This window comes from Cyprinus carpio, chromosome A8, assembly GCF_018340385.1.
Source record: "Cyprinus carpio isolate SPL01 chromosome A8, ASM1834038v1, whole genome shotgun sequence".
Classification (NCBI taxonomy): Eukaryota; Metazoa; Chordata; class Actinopteri; order Cypriniformes; family Cyprinidae; genus Cyprinus; species Cyprinus carpio.
Genome location: NC_056579.1, coordinates 7,180,079 through 7,201,489, shown reverse-complemented (window position 1 = coordinate 7,201,489; position 21,411 = coordinate 7,180,079). Strand labels below are relative to the sequence as shown.

At 36.9% G+C, this 21,411-nt stretch overlaps 2 protein-coding genes across 5 annotated transcripts in view; both read left to right on the top strand.

Moving 5' to 3' along the window:
• The window catches only part of LOC109108278 (xenotropic and polytropic retrovirus receptor 1 homolog), a 66,244-nt gene extending 59,119 nt beyond the window's left edge, over nucleotides 1-7,125 (top strand). Inside the window, exons 12-15 of the mRNA XM_042761885.1 lie at nucleotides 1,381-1,547; nucleotides 1,819-1,958; nucleotides 2,299-2,520; nucleotides 3,872-7,125. Of these exons, the coding sequence (XP_042617819.1) occupies nucleotides 1,381-1,547; nucleotides 1,819-1,958; nucleotides 2,299-2,520; nucleotides 3,872-3,929 (587 nt within the window). The 3' untranslated portion in view covers nucleotides 3,930-7,125. The remainder of the gene's footprint in view (nucleotides 1-1,380; nucleotides 1,548-1,818; nucleotides 1,959-2,298; nucleotides 2,521-3,871) is intronic.
• Nucleotides 7,126-7,640: 515 nt separating this feature from the next.
• On the top strand, nucleotides 7,641-21,034 carry LOC109073564 (paired amphipathic helix protein Sin3b-like). 4 transcript variants are annotated; one of them, XM_042761880.1, is made up of 21 exons: nucleotides 7,641-8,192; nucleotides 9,523-9,531; nucleotides 9,621-9,727; nucleotides 9,811-9,964; nucleotides 10,269-10,313; nucleotides 11,232-11,570; nucleotides 11,934-12,086; nucleotides 13,012-13,134; nucleotides 13,266-13,355; nucleotides 13,467-13,585; nucleotides 13,702-13,912; nucleotides 14,452-14,568; nucleotides 14,659-14,897; nucleotides 15,204-15,387; nucleotides 16,460-17,153; nucleotides 17,316-17,485; nucleotides 17,939-18,112; nucleotides 18,257-18,349; nucleotides 18,521-18,612; nucleotides 18,999-19,197; nucleotides 19,999-21,034. In XM_042761880.1, exons 1-21 carry the CDS (start codon nucleotides 8,082-8,084, stop codon nucleotides 20,230-20,232), a joined length of 3,657 nt encoding a protein of 1,218 aa, XP_042617814.1. In that variant the 5' UTR covers nucleotides 7,641-8,081; the 3' UTR covers nucleotides 20,233-21,034. The 4 variants fall into 4 exon arrangements, with proteins under 4 accessions (XP_042617814.1, XP_042617816.1, XP_042617815.1 ...); XM_042761882.1 differs by lacking the exon at nucleotides 10,269-10,313 and having other exon boundaries at nucleotides 7,642-8,192; XM_042761881.1 differs by lacking the exon at nucleotides 9,523-9,531 and having other exon boundaries at nucleotides 7,643-8,192.
• The last annotated feature ends 377 nt before the right edge of the window (nucleotides 21,035-21,411 follow it).

The window sequence follows — 21,411 nt, the reverse complement described above, 5'->3', positions numbered from 1 at the left end:
TGGCGCCTGGATGGCAGCGTGTGAAAGGCTTTATTAAGACTGATGGGCCTGTTCCAGATTCAGCCCCGTCTGCTGTCTGAGGCCGAAGAGATTTAACCATTCACTGACCCGAGACCTGTACTGTTCCACTATCTGATAAATGTCCGGCCCTCTTTTAACTTACACTGATGCTCTAATAATGTCCTGCAGGATGCCTCTTTCTCTTATATTTCAGTTCTTTTTTTTGTATTGTATTGCCCTTGTGCAAAATGTATATATTTTGGCATGGTTCCACACATGTTCTCCCATGCCTCATCATCAATATTAGCTGCTAATTGCTTTCCCATTCAGCTTTTATCCTCTGCCTTTCAACAGATTATACAGCTACTTCAGGGTTATTTATGTTTAAGGGTTGTACTATTGGTCCTAACCCTAACCCTACAGTAATGTAAAAATAGCTGAATATACACTTGTTCAAAAGGTCTGTAAGATTGTTTGATGTTTTTGAAAGGAAGTCTTATACTCATAGTCTTAAGGTTCTGTTTATATAATCAAAAATATACCATCACCACAATATATTATCATCATACCGTCCAGACCTTATTGCATGTATCTGATCAAAACTGCAGTTTAAAGAACTGTTTTCTATTTCATTTTAAAATATATTTTATTCCTGTGTTGGCAAAGCTGAATTTTCAGCATCGTAATTCCATTCTTCAGTGTCACGTGATTTTTCAGAAATCATTCTAATATGCTGATTTCAGTTTGCAAGAAAAATCTTGTATTATCAACAAAGAAAATGGTTGTGCTGCTTGTGCTTAATATTTTTGTGGAAACCGTGATAATTTTTTTCCGGATTCTTTGAAAAACAGAAAGTTCATAAAAAAAATAAAATAAATTTGAATAATTTTCAAATGGTTTTGATCAATTTAGTGCATCACTGCTGAATAAAAGTTTTCATTTCTTTCCAAAAATGTCTCCAAAATTTTGAATGGTATAGTGAATATTAGAATATGGGTACATACTTGTGTCTATCAGTAAACACCAACTGAGAGTAAAAATTGCACAGGCTAATTCCTCACTAGATTTCAATTAATATACATTTTTTTATTGTTCTTGTAACTAATTAAAAACATTTAAGTCATTGTACAACTGTTTTTAATAATATAAAAACATTATTATATGACATGGTAATTTGACATTGAATGGCTTTTCAGTGACCTAGATGAATAAGATACAATGGCACTGGTACTGCAAACAGTGGTCTCAAACAAAAACAAAATATGTAGCCTAGTATCTGGAATCCAACTGTTTCTAGTTTGAAGTGTAGATGGATGGATGGTAAACAGTCTCCCTCTAGTGGATACAGTGGTAATATCAAGTTCACGTTCTCTGTTTCAGACCAGAAACATGCCGATGCTGAGGTGTTTTTCTACATGCTGATCCTGTCTTCAGTCGTCAGTTCACTCTACACACTGATCTGGGACCTAAAGATGGACTGGGGTCTTTTTGACCGCAATGCAGGCGAGAATATCTTCTTGAGAGAGGAGATTGTTTACCCACATAAAGTAAGATATGGAAGAAAATAATATACCATCTTAAAGCACCATATTGAATGTCAAAACATTTTTTCAAGGAGCCAAGCAAAATAATCCTGCTAATCAGTTGGTTTGCTGCTCTTAAGCTGGTTTAGTTGGTGATCAAAACCATTTGGAGAACAGCAAACCAGTTTAGGTTGGTTTAAGATGTTCTCATTTTCAGCAGGTATAATGTAACACTCATCATGGATATGTATCTGTTGCCTCCAGTTCTCATAATGTCACTTCCTGTTCCTTTTAGGCCTACTACTACTGTGCCATTATAGAAGATGTGATCCTGCGCTTCGCCTGGACACTGCAGGTCTCTCTGACTTCCATGACTGCCGTTCCTTCCATCGAGGACATCGTGGTTACCATTTTAGCTCCTCTGGAAGTGTTTAGGTGAGATGCTTGTGTAAAACCAAGGATTCTCAAAATTTTCATCAGCTGATCCCTTTGAGCTAAAATATTTACTTGAAGTAACCCCTAAGGTTTAAGTTACTATTTCAATAGTTTAAAAACACATTCACATTCTCGGTTCTCTAATGTTGGTTAGTTGTCACATAACATGCAGATTAAGAAAGAAAATATTACATTTTATTGTTATTTATTTATTTAACATTTTTATGATTTAAGTAATTATTAGCTTTTCTTGAACTCACAAACCCCGTCCAGTTCCCTCACGTCATAGAACATTCTCTCTTAATCATTTCTCTTTCTTTGAATTTTTTTCTCCCTCTAGACGTTTTGTGTGGAACTTCTTCCGTCTTGAGAATGAGCACTTGAATAACTGTGGTGAGTTCCGAGCGGTGCGGGACATCTCAGTGGCTCCTCTAAACGCTGATGACCAGACGCTGCTGGAGCAAATGATGGACCAGGAGGATGGAGTCCGGAACAGGCAGGGCAAAAAGAGCTGGAAACGGAGCTACAGCCTGTCCTTACGACGACCACTGCTATCCTCACAGTATGAGATTATATATTTTTTATTTTATATTGTATTAATCATACACATTTCATAGAGTAGGCAGCTTCGTTTAGTACACCTATTAAAAATTTAAATGCATTAAAATTACTAATAAGACTTAATGATAATTAACTTTCATAACTCATTAACAAACATATAATGCAATTCACTGAAACAGTGTTAAAAATAAAAAAGCTTATTGGTTTTATTCAAGTCAAAAATATTATTTAAAGGGATAGTTAACCCAAAAATGAAAATTACCCCATGATTTACTCCCCCTAATGCCAATCCTAGGTGTATATGACTTTTTTTTTTTTTTCAGACGAATACAATCAGAGTTATATTAAAAAATATCCTGGCTCTTACAAGCTTTATAATGGCAGTGAATTGGGTTGAGAATTTGAAGCCCAAAAAAGTTCATCCATCCATCATATAAAGTACTCCACACGGCTCCAGGGGGGTTAATAAAGGCCTTCTGAAGCGAATTGATGTTTTTGTGTAAGAAAAATATCCAAATTTAAAACTTTATAAACCGTAATCTCTAGCTTTCGCTAACTGTCATACTCGCGTTCACGAGAGAGTGGCGTTCCAGCATAGGATGTAGGCGATTTCGATAAAAGCCAAGAAGAGACTGGTTTTCCTTTATAGTAAACAAAACTTGGTTCTCACGAGACTAGCTTACACTTTGTCCTACGTCATCCACTGGAACGCAACATGGATGCATTTTTTTGGGCTTCAAAATCTCGACCCCCTTTCACTGCCATTATAAAGCTTGGAAGAGCCAGTATATTTTTTAATAAAACTCAGATTGTATTCGTAACAAAGAAGAAAGTCATATACACCTAGGAAGGCTTGAGGATGAGTAAATCAAGGGGTAATTTTCTTTTTTTTTTTAACAATCCCTTTAACATCAACAAACCAATTTAAATGCATTTGGTTATACCAAAAAAAAAAAAAAAAATAAAATAAATTTAAGGGTTAGATTAGGGTAAAAATTTTAGTTGCTAATTTAAAATAACTTTCCTATTTTAATATTTTTCAAATGCAACTTTTTTTATGGTGTAAATAACATACCTACTATATAATTCTAATATGCTGCTTTGGTGCTGAAAAAAAAAACATTATTTTATTATTATTAATGTCGAGAACAATTGTGGTGCTTAATATTTTTGTGGAAACCATGACCATTATCCATTTAGTTTTTCGAAAGTTCAGATTCTAAAGTTCAAAAGAACAGCATTTTTTGATATATGACATTTTTTAAAAACAATAATCTTACTGACTCCAAACATCTGAGGTCGGTAAGTGGCACTTTTTGGAACTGCTTAATATAAGTGTGTTTCTCTGACAGGTCTAAGAAGGATACTAAGGTGCTCATTGAGGATACGGACGATGAAGCCTTCAGCTGAACCCAGATCTCGCTGTCACATCACCTGTCTCCGCTTTCTACTGGTTCCTCACAGAGCTGCCTCAGCACACCTGATCCCAAACACACACAGATACAAACATATTCATATACTCTCTCTTTTCAACACTCACAAAACCATCCAAAGACAGAGTAGTGGACAGAGTTAAGCACAAAAACAGCCGTGAGACATATCAGGACACAACAGTGACATCTTACAAACACTAACACACACATGCAACTGAATATACAGACACACACGGAAAAGCCAAGTCTGGAATTTTCCTCAAGGTACTTTTTTTATTAGACTTTTTCATTTTGTTCCTCTATATTGATACTTTTTTGTACATTTGTTTGGTTTTGGAATCTATATTACTGCATATGACTGTTTACAAACTTAAAATAATAACTAGGAACTACAGGGAGGAGAGTTGTCATGTGAAGGAATACTATAATATCGTACAACGCACTGACTCAAGTCGCACACTATAACTGTTATAACTGCAGCGCATTTAGAAATAACAACAGCTAGGTAGCTGATGTTTGTTATATTCTTTTAATTGTTTTGGGGGGGTTTTGTCTTTCATTTTATTTGTTTTTTGAGTTCTCATGACATCAGAGTATGGCCCTGGTGGCACTTTTTGGAAATGCTTCATATTTCTAAACAAAAAACACAATGTTTACTTACTGTTTCATCATGTTTTTTTTTTTTTTTTAACATGCATTGCTTTGATATCAAAGTTGTCATATTTTTGCCATGTATGATTTGTGTTTGAGAGAATGGTGTGTGTGTGTGTGAGAATGTGTTTTTTTTGGGGGGGGCAGCTGATGCTAAATGAAAGGTTTATGTTCTGCTGTCCTCTGAGGATGTATAGAATTATTATTTTCATTGATACTTTGACCAGTGAAACTACTGTCAGTAAATCTGACATTGCTGGTTAATATTTCAAATGCCATTTGGGTAAAAAAAAAAAAAGAGCAAGATGATTCTATGACCTATTTAAATTGTAATGATGCACTAAACTGAAAAGATTCAGGAATAATTGTCCCCCAACTGCAAACTGAATGGAAGTGGATACATTTTTATTGAACTGATGTGTTTCCTAAATGGCTTTTTGTATCACTTATTAAGCATTGCATTAAACAATGCTAGCCAAAGAGGAAATGCGAACACTGCCTGTCGATTGTAATTCTTATGGTTGTGACATCAGTTTTGTATTGTGGTAAACCATATGAGATATTGTGCATCAAAAAAGTAGTTCCAGTGAGGTGAGGAGACATCTTTTATGTAAGCTTTTTTCTTACCAACAGTTTTGATTATTTGTATGCTTGATGAGTGTGGCAATATATTTAAAATCAGTTTTACGTTAATGAAAAAATGTGATTGTACATAATTTATAATGTACATTTATAATGTACATTTTTGCGAGACAGCTATAACTACCTGTCTTTCATACATTTTCATACATAGTCTATGAATTTCAAACAGCATATTTAGGAGGAAAACATCTGTTTTTCACCTCTTCATCATAATGCTTCGAAAGCAGAGAGTGAAGACTGTCATTTTAACTTATAAATAATATTCATTGTTGTCATCAAAAAAGAAAACACCAGGGCTGTTTTAGCTGATATCTTTATATCGTTTTGCTAATTTTTTCAGCTTTTAGTTTTAGAGACTCTTTCAGCAGCATGCATCCTTGTATTTTTGCAAGCACAATCTTTCAGCTGTAACTAAAATCAAATGAAAAGATGAGTGTCTTCACAATCTCTCTTCTTATTTACTCTTTAAAAGAAAAGTGTTAATGCAAAGGGGAAAATCGATGTACAGATAGCAGGCGTTGTTTGTGAGTAACATTTTAGTTGACTAGGTTTTTTTTTTGGTTTTTTTTTGCTTAAACATTTGATGCGAAAATTTAAATGTTTGTAGTTTGAATTACAAATCTAACACAGAAGAAAGGGAAAACTACATGTGAATTGTGGTTGCAAAAGAATATAGAGCGCTATCCTCATCGAAAATGTGGTGTTACTGTGTTAATGTGTGGTCCTTTTGTCCTTTAATATTAATGAAATGTCAGTCTTCTTGTTCTCAAAATGATATTTTGGCACACAGTGTCTTACTTTGCTGTCTTTGGTTCTTGACTCTGAGAACTGACTGATTTCTTTATCAAGTAGGCTATCAAGTGTCACACAACAATTGTAGAAATTATACACTTCCTGAACCAATATCACCATATATGGATGCTGAGCACAAATTTGCCCCATCCGGTGCTTTTTGTAATGCATTGCCAATTGTCTTGCCTGCATGCTGGATTTGTTTTGCACTGTAAATAGTTTAATTTTGTACATTTAAAATATGTTAGAGAATGTTGGTTAATTTATTGTACTAATTATTTATGTACAAGTTGGAGACTTTTGCTTTTAAATGAGCAGTATTATGGTACATGAAGGGCATTTTTGATTAGTTACAAACCAGAGTCTTACATATGTGAATTCTGTCTAAATAGTGTAACCTGAGATGCTTTTGTGAATATGGAATGTGATCGGTTTTATTTACAGTAGGTATATATTTCTGCTCATAACACTTTCATCCCCAGGGTTTGTGCCCATTTGACAGGACTTGTTGGGTGACGGTGGTTTTGGGTCGATTTTGTGAACTGATCTGGCTGGGGAGGATTTGGAGATGATTGGGACATGTTAACATTCTCATTAACACCCTAGGGGTTCTGTTATGAGATGAACACTCAAAATGTATGGTTTTTATGTTGTACTTTTTTTTCTTTTTTTTTTAAATACAGAACTGGAATTATACACAAGCCCTGACATCATTTCTTCATGGGGGGGAAAACTATGTCGACTTGATTGCTTGCTAAACCCATGATGTTAAGTGCTTGATATCTCTGCATCTTTTCTATCTATTATCTTGATGTTGTATCCCTTTTTAAATACTTGACTGTGACATTGTTTGTAGTTGATAGACGGTTGTACTTTTGAGTAAGTAAAGAAAAATCGAAAAAACTTGTGGTTCTGTGATTAACTAGAGATATAAAAAGAGAGAAAATGTCCCCTTTGACAGTAGTTTGTAAATGTCGAGTGTATTCCTATGATGGTTCCACTGATGATCTCATTTGTGTTTCTGTATACACTTTGGTGATCCTGTCATATTTGGGTTTTATAAACCACGCTTATTTTTAAAACCTTCATTTTGTGTCAGCCTTTTTATTTATTCAAAAACAAGAGACTCACTTAAGTAACTGATACATTCACTCGCTGACTATTCAATTGTGACCATACCTTTTTCAAAATGACATCAAAATGTATTACTGAAGCAAGAGTGAACATGACATTGATTTATCGTGTAATTTTTCATTTGGACTGTGGTGAACTGTAATAAACCAAAACCCCATAAACAAACCTCAGATACAAATAATACCATAGAAGAATGATACTTTATACAAGAAAATATAATGATATACATCACTAAAAGGTTTATTTTTCTTTTTAAACGTATGGTTTCCCCATTTCCAGCTTTACAGTTGACACATTTTTATCAGATTACATAGTTTTATCAGAATTACTGGTCAAAGCAATCAATGAACCATAAAACATTTTAAATCAATGCGAAACAACTTTCTATAACACTCTTCCAGTGAACAAAAAACGTGTGCAGAATCCCATTCATGCCTGCGGCCGCAGAGATTCCGTACACTCCGCCCTCATTCGGTTTGTGCGCATGCGCTTTTCAATTCTCCACAACTCCCTCCGTTTCCGGACGCTAGGATCGAGCGCACAGCTGCCGCCGAATTTAAAGAGACATACATCATTTGTTTAAAAAATACGACCATTGTGGGGGAAAAAAAATATACATTGTTTCCGGTTCTCTTCGTGGATATCGATGGGGTCTCGCTATTGATCCGTACGCTTTATGGTGTAGTTTTAGTAGGGACTGAGAAGTCTGAACACACTTGGCTTGAGCTGGAAGTCTATGCTGGAGTAACTGGGTGGCCGTCCGTAAAGTAGACCGGACTTGTGGGGGGAAGAGAGCTGGGTGGCCCCCCGATACGAACTGATTTTTTTGCACGCCAGAACAACCTGCAAACACGGAGGGACGGTGAATCATCGTGGCTTCGGTGGCTGTTGGTGGGGAAGGAAACGCACCATGGCGAAAATTCAGGCTCGCAGCAGCACTGCGAAGCAAATCAACCCGATCCAAGACAAGGCCTATGTGGTTCAGAAGCAAGTCCAGCAGCAGCACTTTCAGAAACTAAAGGTAAGAAGCATTGCAGCAAGTGCATGTGTTTCCTTCTCTCTTACAACGCATTGTGTATTAGGAAGTGCTGTGCTGTTCATATGCATATGGGGCATATCAAAGCATTCACACTTGAGTCGAGTGTGTGTAAATGGATTTGAAAATCGTACGCACTTATTAACATCATTTCAAGCTGCAAAAGTCGATTTATTGTCGCTTAACTCGCTGATTCCTGTTCAAAGCGATGCAAGTTTACAAGTCAACATGACGAAAGTGTATCTGCTCAATTAAAGTCTATTATGTTTTCTCTTTACACGGTCGGGTTTTCACCGCTGCTCTTTGTTGAAACCAAAACCGGTGGATATTTAATGTGGCTCCGCCAAAAATCACACTTTACACTCCGTTTGTTTAAGATTAAACCGGTTTGTTTGATAAAACTGACGTAGATAAGAGAACGAACGGGGGTTTTGCTTTGCTAACAGCTGCTTTTGTCATAAATGTATCGCTTTTCGTTTTAGCCCGACCTTTGAAAGAAATTAAAAGTGTATGCTAAGCATAGCTGGAGCGATTCTCTGTTAAAAAGCAGTTTGAATCGCGTTTTGTTTGTTTTTGTTGTGAAATCGTAGCGGGGTTGTTGTCTGTTGTGACTAGCACTAGTGCTAACACAGCAAAGCTAAATGAGTCCGTGAGCATTTATTTCCCTCACTGGATATTAATAAAACCACAAAGAGAATATAAACCGGCTGTCTTTCTCCTAAGCCGCTTGATTTGGGGTCAGTTTTCTGCATCGCAGTGGTTGGGTAGGACATTGCAACTGTTCTTTTGATCTTGAAGGTTTATTTAGGCGTGCGTTCTTTTCTCGTGGGTTTTTTGTTCTTGTGAACAGAGAAGAAAATTCGAATTATTACTTGCGTTTTGTAAGTGTGTAACGTTAGTGGTTTAGATCTCACAGTGCTTTTTTGTTTTCCTTACATGATTCAAAGAATGTAGACAGCGTATTACTTTAACAGTAGAAGCAAATGCTAAGTCATTCAGTGTGATGTGGCTACACATTTAATAGAAATGGACTCTTTCACGAACCAAAAAAAAAAATCATAATACCACCATGGTATTTTGGATATGTACCATGGCATTCTTTAAAATACCTTAGAAAAAAGTACTGTGGCAGTACTATGGTGTAGTTTTTTTGTATCATATGCTAATAGTACCCTCGTATCTTTGCGTTATGCCCCATAGTGCTTCCATGAATACCATGGTTTTACCATTGTACTTGTCAAAATGTACCTTTTTTTTAACTGATGTAAATACATGTTATTTCCGTCCCATATCTTGTACCATGATACCACCACAGTACTTTTCGGTAAGCATTCTGTCACTGTATACATGCTTATTATGGTTTATATTGTGTGTAAACATAATTTAGGCAAATAATATTTATTCCTGTTGCAGGTGGAGGATGCCTTATCTTATTTGGACCAAGTCAAAATACGGTTCGGAAATGATCCGGGAATATACAATAAGTTTCTGGATATCATGAAAGAGTTTAAGTCTCAAAGGTATGTAGGTATCTTTAAATGTGTGCTGAATGCTGATGCAAAAAAGCGTTGTGTGATTGTATTTCTGATATCTCCATCCACAGCATTGACACACCAGGAGTTATCAACAGAGTTTCTCAGCTCTTCCATGGGCATCCTGACCTTGTCCTGGGGTTTAATGCCTTTTTACCGCCTGGTTATCGGATTGAAATTCCCAAGAATGGAATGGCATTTCTACAGTCCCCACCGTCCTCACAGGTAGGACTTTTTAAGCATTAGTTTACTACTTGTTTGCGCTGGTGTCTGTGTTTTGTTCTTCATTTTCACTGTTTCAGTTCGTCAACCATGAAAAGGTCATCAATGAACCACATTCACAGCTAATTTTACTTGCGTGACCTTTCTGAATGAAGCAAGGTATTTAGAGGGAAACAATTTAGGGTAGATCTTTATTTTTACCTAACGGCAATTGAATAGATTGTGAAGCAAGTGTTGCATACTAGAATGCAAGTTTGATAAAACAATGCCTAAATAGCTGTTTGCCATTTTTTTGCATTTCCATTAGCCCACGTGGACTTTCTGGCAGAAGACAAAAGAAGAGGCGGAGCAAGTAATTTCATTTTAATGAGTGATTGCAAAGACCTTTTTTTTTTTTAAATTTGGAATAATGTGCACTGATGAATCGTCCACAATAAGACAGGAATGTGTAATAAGAGAGTAAATAGGGTTAATATTGATTTCATGTTGACTTTGGCCCTGTCCTAAATAGGCCCCTTTCTGGTTTCCTTCAATTTCACTTTGGTGACGTCATTCCACATAGACTGTCAGGGAGTAGTCCAATGACATTAGCTTTGTGTTTTAGAATAAATGCGCAGTTATTTCATGAAAATTATTGCATCTCATTTTGGTTTTCATAGGCAACATTTATAGTTGTAATAAAACAATAATAATAAATGAATTACATTTATGTACAACTATTCTGTATATTTTCATTCTAAGGAACTTTACACAGTGTTTTTCAGTGAGTTTCTGAAGAAACGTGACACTGAAAATTGGAGTAATGACTGCGGAAAATTCAGTTTTGCATCACAGGAATAAATTTCATTTTGAAATCTATTCAAATAGAAAACATTTTAAATTATAATATTATTTCAGAATATTACTGTATTTTTGATCAGATAAATGAAGCCTTGTTAACCATTAAAAATCATTAAAAGAAATGATTTTTAAAAAATTGCAGACCTTTAAGTTTAGAACAATAGTGTAAATGTAATCAAAACCACAATAATAAATTAATTTTGTTATAAAATATTGTTGCATCTCCATTTAAAAAAATACATGCACCCTTGGTGAGCTTTGGTTTGAAAAACTTACCTTTGAATGGTAGTGTTTTTTTTTTTTTTTTTTTTTTTTTTTTTTTTTGTAAAAGTTATGCATTCCTGTTCTCCTGTTGTACTGAACCTATGTGGGGATGTTGGCTTTCTTGGTGTATTAAAGTAAGGCTGTTCTTCGGTATCTTTTCCCTCAGGTCTCTCCAGGGCCAGGAAGGAGCACAGGCAGCTCTGTGGTTAGTGCCTCTTCGTCAGCAGTGGCTGAAGCAGGGTCAGCTCCGAATGAAGCCGTGACCTCTCCGGAGAGCGTTGCTTCATCATCTGGACCTCCTGAACAATCAAGCAGGTTGTCACTTCCTCTACCCAGCCGAGAAAGCCAATCACAGCCGGCCACCACGTCGGTATCCCCTCCCACATCAGAGCCCAGCCCTGTGGAGTTTGACAGTGCCATCAGTTACGTCAATAAGATCAAAAACCGATTTTTGGACAACCCAGAAACCTACCGGGCCTTTTTGGAAATTCTGCATACATACCAGGTGAGAGCAATAGTGAAACCATATTTTTATTTAGTTTTTCCTCTAGCCTTGCAACCCTACCTAGACATTTAATAAGTAAACAAAGTTATGTAGAAATGTACATATCTGCTTGTGGATATTTTGCGTTTCAGCAAGCCAATCGGATTGGAGCTTGTGATTTATAGCAGGCGGATACCTTTTTCGTGCAGTATGCATCAGACTGTCAATGAGTGGACTGTGTGCCATCTGTGGGTGTTCTGTCTGAGGCTGAGACTAGGCTACTACCTACTGGCACTAAAGGAAATAGACTCTTGGACTGTTTTCCTACCCATCATGTAAACTTATCGATGTTCATTGATTTGTGCATCCTGTGTCCATCTGCAGAAGGAGCAGCTGGAGGTGAAGGAGAGCAGAGGGCGTAGCACTGGAGGAATGACCGAAGATGAGGTTTTCTCTAAAGTGGCAAGCCTTTTCAAAGGTCAAGAGGATCTGCTTGCAGAGTTTGGCCAGTTTTTGCCTGACGCAAAGAGATCTCTGGTTAGAAAAGGACCTTTTTGTACTTTTTAAAAATTTGTTGTGTCTTGTGCTTGTATCAGTTTGCAATGAAAGGATTTTCTCTTAAACGTTTACACTACCGTTCGAATGTTTGGGGTCTGTAATTTTTACTTGTTTGTTTTTGTTTTGCTTTGTTTTTTAAAAAAATAACTTTTATGTAGCAAGAATGTAGCCTATCGATCAAAAGTGACCGCAAAACATTTATAATGTTGCAAAAGATATGTTTCTTTAAATTCTTTTCAACATTCTATTTATCAAAAGAATCCTAAAAAATGTATCCAAAAATAAGTCTTAAGTCTTCCAAAAATAAATATTAGGCAGCACAACTGTTTTCAACATTGATAATAAGAAATTAAAGTTTCTTGAGCACTAAATCAGCATATTAGAATGATTTCTGAAGGATCATGTGACACTGAAGACTGGAGTAATGGCTGCTAAAAATTCAGTTATGCCAACACAGGAATAAATTACATTTTAAAATATATTAAATTAGAAAACCGTTGTTTTAATAGTTTATAGTTTAGAAAATGGTAATAAATTATGTTAAGATCTCAGAGTTAAACTGTGTCAGAACAAATTCATCTTGATAATGTCAGATAACACTCAAGCAAAACATGGTCAGGTCAAAGTGTTTGAATAATTTTTTGTCCCAAAATTTTATACATTTTACTGGTAGTCCACTGTATGAAGTATTTTTGGGTATAATATGATATATAATTTGATTGGGTATAATATGTCACAATTTACTTTATTTTACTATCCTCACTTGCATATATTAACTTTAGTGCACTCACTAGTAAAAAAAAAAAAAAAAAATCTAAAATTATATCTGGTGTCTGAATAATTTTTGGTTTGACTGTGTGTGTATATATATGAATAAATATATGGACTTTGTCTTTGATTCTAGTTTACTGGAGGTTCTTTGCCTGGAAAAGACAATCTGAAGAAAGCAGAGGATGAGGAAATGAATAAACAGAGCAAGAAGAGGCCTAGACCAATGTTATTGCCCCACATGACCCCACTTCTGAAGGTCAGAGTTCACTCGTGCCAAAGCAAGTCCCATGTGCTCCATTGCCTCTGTGTCCTAAAGACCTGCAAAATTGAAATATCTCCTGCAGATTACTTGTGCTTAAACAATTTATCTTTTTTTAATCCACATAGAAAAAAATGAAGTATTCCTGTTCCAAGGACCCATCTTTTGCCTCTGTCGGAAAGCATGGAGTTTTGCGGGAATTCACATTCTTTGACAAGGTACATTTCATTGACAAAATTGCTTTGAAATGTAAGTGCTAGCAAGTCAGCCATTGCCATAGGATTTATTACGTAGTCTCAACCATTGAACAGTTTCATTTATTTTTTTAGGTTCGCCGTCTGCTCAAGAGTCAGGAGGTGTACGAGAATTTCTTACGCTGCATAGCTCTGTTCAATCAGGAAGTGGTTTCAGGGGCCGAACTCCTGCAACTTGTGACTCCATTCTTGGGGTAAGAAAGATTTAAATAGGGCATGTTTATTTAATCCTGTTTGTTTTCATATGGTGCATTTCGCAGCTCTTTCATGTCAGTCATGAGTCATATGCCACTGGTGCCTCATTCTGTAGGAAGTTTCCAGAACTGTACACCCAGTTTAAGTCATTTTTGGGTGATAAAGAGCTGTCTCATTCCATCACGGGCCTCTCTGACCGCTACATGGAGGGTGGAGGCAGAGAAGTGGATTACGCCTCCTGTAAACGCCTGGGTTCCAGCTACAGAGCCCTTCCCAAGACCTACCAGCAGCCCAAATGCAGTGGCCGAACTGCTATATGCAAAGAGGTACTGCATTTTCATCAGACATCCCCCCCCCCCCCTTTTTTATTTGCTGCTTTAATACACATTTCACCTCAGAAGTATGATAAAAATATTAGAGAAATTATGCAAATCTGCCATTAAAAAAAATGCCAGCCACGTGGTCGTCAGGTCTTTAGTGGCGAGTCGTTAATGATGACACAAATCCTGGGTTTGTCCCAATTCACGGATAATGGCACAAATCAGCAGAAGCACAAATCTACATGAATCATTTGGAAAATGGGGTGTTTCAGCCCCCACACTGCTTTTTTTTCCCAGCTCAATTTGAATGGAAGCACTTATCTCAAATAGCCCTTTTTCCAGGGTGCCTGGAGAACCCGGAGGTATCGTCGCCAAACGCTTGTTTGTAAACAGTCATTTTATGTAGAAAATAAGCTAGATATTTTTGTCAAATTAGAAGTGGATGTTGTACAAGACAAATGCAACCTGATATTGCTAAGGCTTCAGTCATGTTGTCAGAAACCTGATGGTAGTACAAGTGGTTTAAACTTGTTGTTTTGTTTTAGGTGCTGAATGATACATGGGTCTCATTCCCTTCCTGGTCAGAAGATTCCACTTTTGTGAGTTCCAAGAAAACACCATATGAAGAGCAGCTTCATCGCTGTGAGGATGAGAGGTTTGAGGTAAGATGATCTCTTTGAAAAATATTGGGAGATTTAGGTTTCAACTGAAACTCAGTTGATATTGATATAGATTTATTTTTTGTTTTGTAGCTGGATGTTGTGCTTGAGACTAATTTGGCAACGATAAGAGTTTTGGAAAGTGTGCAAAAGAAATTATCCCGCCTTTCGCCGGAGGATCAAGAGCGCTTCCGATTGGATGACTGTCTGGGTGGAACTTCTGAGGTCATCCAGCGTCGAGCGATCTATCGTATCTACGGCGACAAGGCTCCAGAGATCATAGAGGGGTTGAAGAGGAGTCCAGCCACTGCAGTTCCTGTCGTACTCAAAAGGTTAAAAAACTTTCCTCTCACCTAAATGACAAACAGAGTATCTCTACAGTTTCATTTGACAGTAAAAATAATGTGTAAGCAACCTATTTATTCTACATTTGCTGCTCTTAGCTTTCGGGGGAAAAATCATTGGTATTTACAAGTTTATCAAACCAGCATAGTTAATCAAAAATGAAAACAGTAGATGTAATTTTTACACGATCCCTAATTTTGCAGGCATTTGTGTTTATAAAGTTTTAAGAGTTCTCCGGTCTAGCAGAAATGACATTTTGATTAAAGAATAAATGGATGATTTTTTTGCCATAGATTAAAAGCCAAAGAGGAGGAGTGGAGGGAGGCCCAGCAGAGCTTCAACAAAATCTGGAGAGAGCAATATGAGAAGGCGTATCTGAAATCACTGGACCACCAGGGTGTCAACTTCAAACAGAACGACATGAAGGCTCTTCGATCCAAGAGTCTTCTCAATGAAATAGAGAGCATCTATGATGAGGTGAGTTTAGCTGATCTTCTGTTTCTGATGGCCAAACGACTCATTCTCAGGACCCAGAAAAGAGCTTTTTCTATAACTATTAATCTGTCTTTTATTTTGAGCCATTCTGAGTCGTAATTTCATACACTACATTGTTTTGACAGTAGAAGTAATAATTTCATTGTCATTTGAGTTTATCTATAATGACTTGATTAAAAGTAGTCACAATAGAGGTTAATAAAGGACTAAAATTGTGGATGAGTGACAAGTGTGAGTTCAGTGAACATTCTGCTCATTCATTCTGTCACAGTGGCGTTTGATTTGAAAAAATCTAAAGCTTAAATCAATACATTTATAACAGCATTTGAGTTGCCATTTATTATTCAGTAGAATAGTTTTATTAAGCCCTGTTTTGCACCTTTTTACTTTTTATTTTTCTCCCACAATGTAAAAAAAAAAAAAAAAGACAGCAGGTATTTCAGTCACCCAATTTAATGAACAACATCTCATGAATTATTCCACTCTACTATATATCAAATCTCTTTTTTTCCTCCCCAAATCCTCTCTCACTTCTTTCTTCTTCTCTATTTTCACAGGGTGATTTTACAACATTTTTATATATATATATATATATATATATATATATATATATATATATATATATATATATATATATATAAAATTTATTTTATTTTTTTTTTTATTTTTTTATTAACTTTCAGTCCCTATTAGCATCCCTAGCTTTGAGAAATATTTCTTAATACAATAGACCTGATATGCTTTTATTATTTTATCAAAATAGCATTTGGAAATATTTGTTTGTTTTTACAATAAATAACAGATGGATGGGTTGAACTGAGACAAGTACAGTCCCATGTAACAGCAGGTTAAGTTAGGACTAGCACATAGATCTGTGTCTTTATTGTCTGAATAAAGTTAAGCATAAACAGTAAGAACTAACATTTTTTTTCTGCATTCCTGCTCAGTAAAAACGTGCAACATACAGCGTGCAAAACCTCATCTCAGGTCGCTTGCTACAAGAGTCTGATCTTTCTTGCAGATAACTAGTGCTTTTGTTTTTTCCCTGCTACAGCGGCAGGAGCAGAGCACAGAAGAGGGCGGCATGGGCCAGCAAGGTCGTGACGGCTCGGGCACAGGATCGACCAGCGAACCCCACATGATCTTCACTTACGAAGACAAACAGATCCTGGAGGATGCCGCCTCCCTCATCATCTACCATGTCAAGCGGCAGCCCACCATCCACAAGGACGACAAGGACCACATCAAGCGTATCATCCAGCACTTTGTCCCCGACCTTTTTTTCGCCCGTCGTGGAGAGCTTAGTGAGACAGAAGAGTTCACGGACGAGGAGGCCGAAGGTGAGGACGGTGCTGTTGCAGGAGGCGGAGTCTCAACAACAGGCGGCCAGCAACAGCTGAATGGTGATTTCAGACGAAGACGATGCACTTCCCCTCAGAGCATGGACACCTCTACGGCCGCCCATGGCATGAATCCAGAAGGGGAGGCGGTGGATCTGCGGGACCCAGAAGCTGAGCACCAGAAGGAGCTGGATGGAGTCTACAACCTGTACTTCGTCAATAATAACTGGTACTTCTTCCTGCGGCTGCACCAGACTCTGTGCTCACGGCTGCTGAGGGTTTACAGGCAGGCCGAGAGACAGTTACTGGAGCACAGGGCCGAGCAGAATCGGGAAAGGCTGCTCATAGGAGAGGGGCGCAGAGAAAAAGCAAACGACCTGGCCATGGAGCTGCGTCTAAAACAACCCAGTGAGTATATTTCCTGAACGATGCACATGTACACTTCCACCTACAGAAGTTTTGCATTGGATGTTCCACTCAGATTTGTTTTGGGATAGTAAGAAGTCTAAATTTAGAACTAAATTAGCAAGCCTGCACAATTTATTTTACAAGTAATGTCTGTTGTATCAGGTGAGGTAGAGCTGGAGGAATATTATCCAGCGTTCTTAGACATGGTACGCAGTCTTCTGGATGGAAACCTGGAGTCCACGCAGTACGAGGACACCCTGAGAGAGATGTTCACCATCCATGCTTACATCGGATTTACCATCGACAAGCTCGTTCAGAACATCGTAAGACAGGTGGGTTGATGAATTGTATTACACACAGCTAAGATTCTTGGGGCATTTGTATACTTTCAAAGGGGCCATAAATAATACAACAATTTCTCCACTTACTGACTAGCTGGTTTGACTTTTTGTAAATAACCTCAGTTCTGATTCACCGATTATCTTAATTTTATAGTTACCAAATATTGAATAGCCATATATATGTAAACAGGCTTGTGTATTTATTTAATTAAATTACTGTCATTGAGATTTGATAATCACACTAAGCGATAGTACGATTTTGGTTTAATTTCAATTCATCGTTCAGCCCTATTAGGGCATCATAAGCATGAAAGTTCCCAAATAACTCAATTTTGCAGTTTGTGTAAATAGTCAGAGTGAGCTCTTTATTCCCACAAATGCAACAACAAAAAAAGACTGTTGTCTAGTTGTTAAAATGCTTTTCTCTCTGATTGACTCCAACAGCTTCAGTACTTGGTCAGTGATGAAGTGTGTCTGCAAGTCACTGAGCTGTACCTGGCCGAGAGGAAGAGGGGTGCTGCTGGTGGAAATCTCTCATCCCAGTGTGTCCGTGCCGCTTGGGAGGCCAGCTACCAATGGAAAGCTGAGAGAGTCATGGCTGAGGAGAACTGCTTCAAGGTGCTTGACCTGATTTTGTCCCCATATCGGTTAAAATTAATGTGGAAATCAAATCTCCTCAGTTGCATTAATCCTATGAATTGTCATGCTTGTTTTGTAATAACCTTTTTTGGTTTGTAATTTCTGGGCTATTTCTCTTGTCAGGTCATGTTCATTCAAAACAAAGGTCAGGTGACCTTAACCATTGATTTGCTGGACACGGAGGAGGCCCAAGGCGATGACCCACTGGATGTTCAGGTGCCTCCACACAAAGTTCTGTATTTTTACAACGGAAAATACTTCTGAAACATAATTTGTTTTTTTCTAGAAAACGTTAAAGTGTCAAATGTAAAAGGGTAATCTGGTTCGGTGAAGCAGGAGAGTAATCTTGTTTTCTAGTGCATTAATATTTGCTTTGTCTTGTTTCAGAATCTGTCTAATTATATGGAGCAGTACATAGGAACTGAGTCTGTGTGCTCTCAGACAGACGGGTACTACTTCAAGCCTGTGTTTCTACCCAGGTAAAAACCATCTTTACACAGGTTTAACCTGCATGGTTTATAATTATAACTTTTTTTTGTAGCCATACAGTTAATTGTTTTTTTTTTTTTGTACCCATACAGTAAATATTTATTTATATAATTTTTTTTTTTTTTACTATTTTATTTCATGTAATTTAATTTCATTTTATGAGTTGGCCCACATCATGGTGTTGAAAAGCCCAATAATCCTTGATTTCTCTTAACAATTCCCCCATTATAAACCCCTCATATTCTCAAACATTGTTTCTGTCTGATTGTCTCAATATAAGGTCATAGACCAACAAATTTAATAACTGCTGAATTAAGTCTGGCCAGGTGAAACTAGATTGACGTTTGTCCTGCACCTCTGTGCGTCTCACCTTTAGGAATTTGAGGCATTTCCGTGGCTGGCAGCTCAAGCAGGTGGAAGCCATGCGCTGCCGGAGAGAGTGGCATCGGAAGATGGGTGTGGAGACAGCCGGGAACCTGGACTGCCGTTTCAAACTCAACACGCACAAGATGGTGTTTGTGATGAACTCCGAAGACTACATGTACCGCCGAGGGGCCCTGGTGAAGGCTCGGAGGGTATGTTGATAAAATACAACCACATTTCTATTGTCTCTATACATTTTTCATTCTAGTATTTCTACATTGTATATTCTACGTTGCATTTTGCATCTCTAAAAAAGATTTTTTAAAATACTTTTAAAACTGCTAAATTAAAATAAGCTAAGAATATATTCATGCATGGTTAAGATCATGAAGTAAATAACCTTTAAAAGAGAGGAGAAAATGCTTCCCATATCTTACTGTATTCCCATTACACTACCATTCAAAACTTTGTGGTCAGTAGGACTTTTATTATGTTTATGAAAGAAGTCGCTAATGCTCACCAAGGCTGCTATTTTTTTTTTTTTTTTTTTTTTTTTTTTCTTATTTGAAAAACAAAATATATTTTAAAAAAAAGCTATCTAATAAAATAACTTTTTTCTAAAAAAATAGAATTTGTAATTTAAAAGTGTAATTTATTCCTGTGGCAAAGCTTCATTTTCTAGAGCCATTACTCCAGTCTTCAGTGTCACATGATACTTCAGAAAGCATTCTAATATGCTGATATTTGATTCTGCCTAAACATTTCTTATCAATGTTGAAAATAGTCATTCTGCTTTAAGATTGAGGAAATTTTGATTCCTTTTTTATTACTATTCTTTAATAAATAAAAAGAAATGCATTTATTTGAAATAGAAATCTTTTGTAGCATTACATGTCTTTACTGTCACACTTGATCAATTTAATGAATACAGATGTTAATAAAAAAAAAATAATGACCCCGAACCTTTAAACAGAGGTGTGTTTATTATTTTTGTCCCATTTCTTCCCCTGTAGTCCCAGCACAGAGTAGCACAGACCCAGCATGAGCACTTTGAGCAGTGGCACAGGGGCTGGTTGAGCGAGCACGTGTCTCCCGCCGCCGAGCGCAGCGTGCAGGACTGGCTCATGGGAGAAGAGGATGAGGACATGATCCCCTGCAAGACCACCTGCGTGTCCATGCAGATCAAAGGCTTACATGTCAACAGGTACCAGGTGCACTACAACAGCAAGGCCCCCGCCTCACCGTAACAACCTCAAGCCTTGGGATGGATTTCTGTGATCTCTCTCTCTCTGTTTTCTCTCTTTGTCTCTTTCTCGCTCACTCTTTCAAATGTCCAAGCGTAAACATGCTTGGCTGAAACACAGCGAACAGACAGGAGTGGTTTGAGGACAGACAGCTGCTCAAAAGAGGGAGTGCTTCATTGAAAAGCGTCACATCTCGACACTAGTGTCCATCATGATTGATGCAGTTACCAGACGTTTCAAAAATGTGAATGTCAAACTTTTTTTCTTTTTTTTTTTTTTTAAGAAAGTCCATTGTAGTTTTTAGCTCCTGAAACCAGAGTTTTGTTTTGTTTATACTGAAGTATTGAGAGACTAGGTTTAAAGTATGTCTACAACATCTGTATGTCTTTTTGTACAGTAAATTCAATTCAAGAGCTCGAGCAATTGCATATATACAGCAGAAAGATTATTCTGTGTGCATTTTCTTGGCTATGAATGATGACTTGGAAAAATGATGTTTCTCTGGTGCACTGGCATCTTATCCGTAACGTCCTTGTTTTAGTTCTGTTTTGTGTTCTTTGTTTTCATTGTCTCTTATAACTGAACAGAGGGTCGCCAGTGTTGTCCGTCAATCACTGCTCATGATTTTGTTAAACATCCAGATCATGTATTATATCGATCGCGCCAAATCCTTGCTTTTGTTTGGTGTAATTTTTACATATTAAAACAGAAAAATGACAAAATATCAGTGTTTTGAAAAAAAAGAATGTATAACATTTATCCTGTATCAGTTATCACAAAATAAACAACCTAGTTGTGCGGTTCTTAAAGAAGGGGTCATGATTCTTGCTGAATTCTCACCTTTTCTTCAGAAGATTGTATATTTGGAAAAGCAACTTATCCAATTCTATGATTTATTTGATGTCACTATTTAATATGAATCTATCTATGGTGGGAAAAACAGCTTTTTTAATACATGTTTGGACATGCAGAAGATTTTCTGTGAAATATCATTCAAAGAAAGTTGAACAAAGTATCTGGGTCATATTTCACCCCACTGAGACATCTATTTTTTTAATGACATTTAAGCACATTAAACAGTCTTTTTACATTTACTTTAAAAACACTTTTTTTAAATTGAAACCATAAATGAAATCCAGTACAACAAATAACGTGTTTTTTTTTTTTTTTTGTAATGAAAAC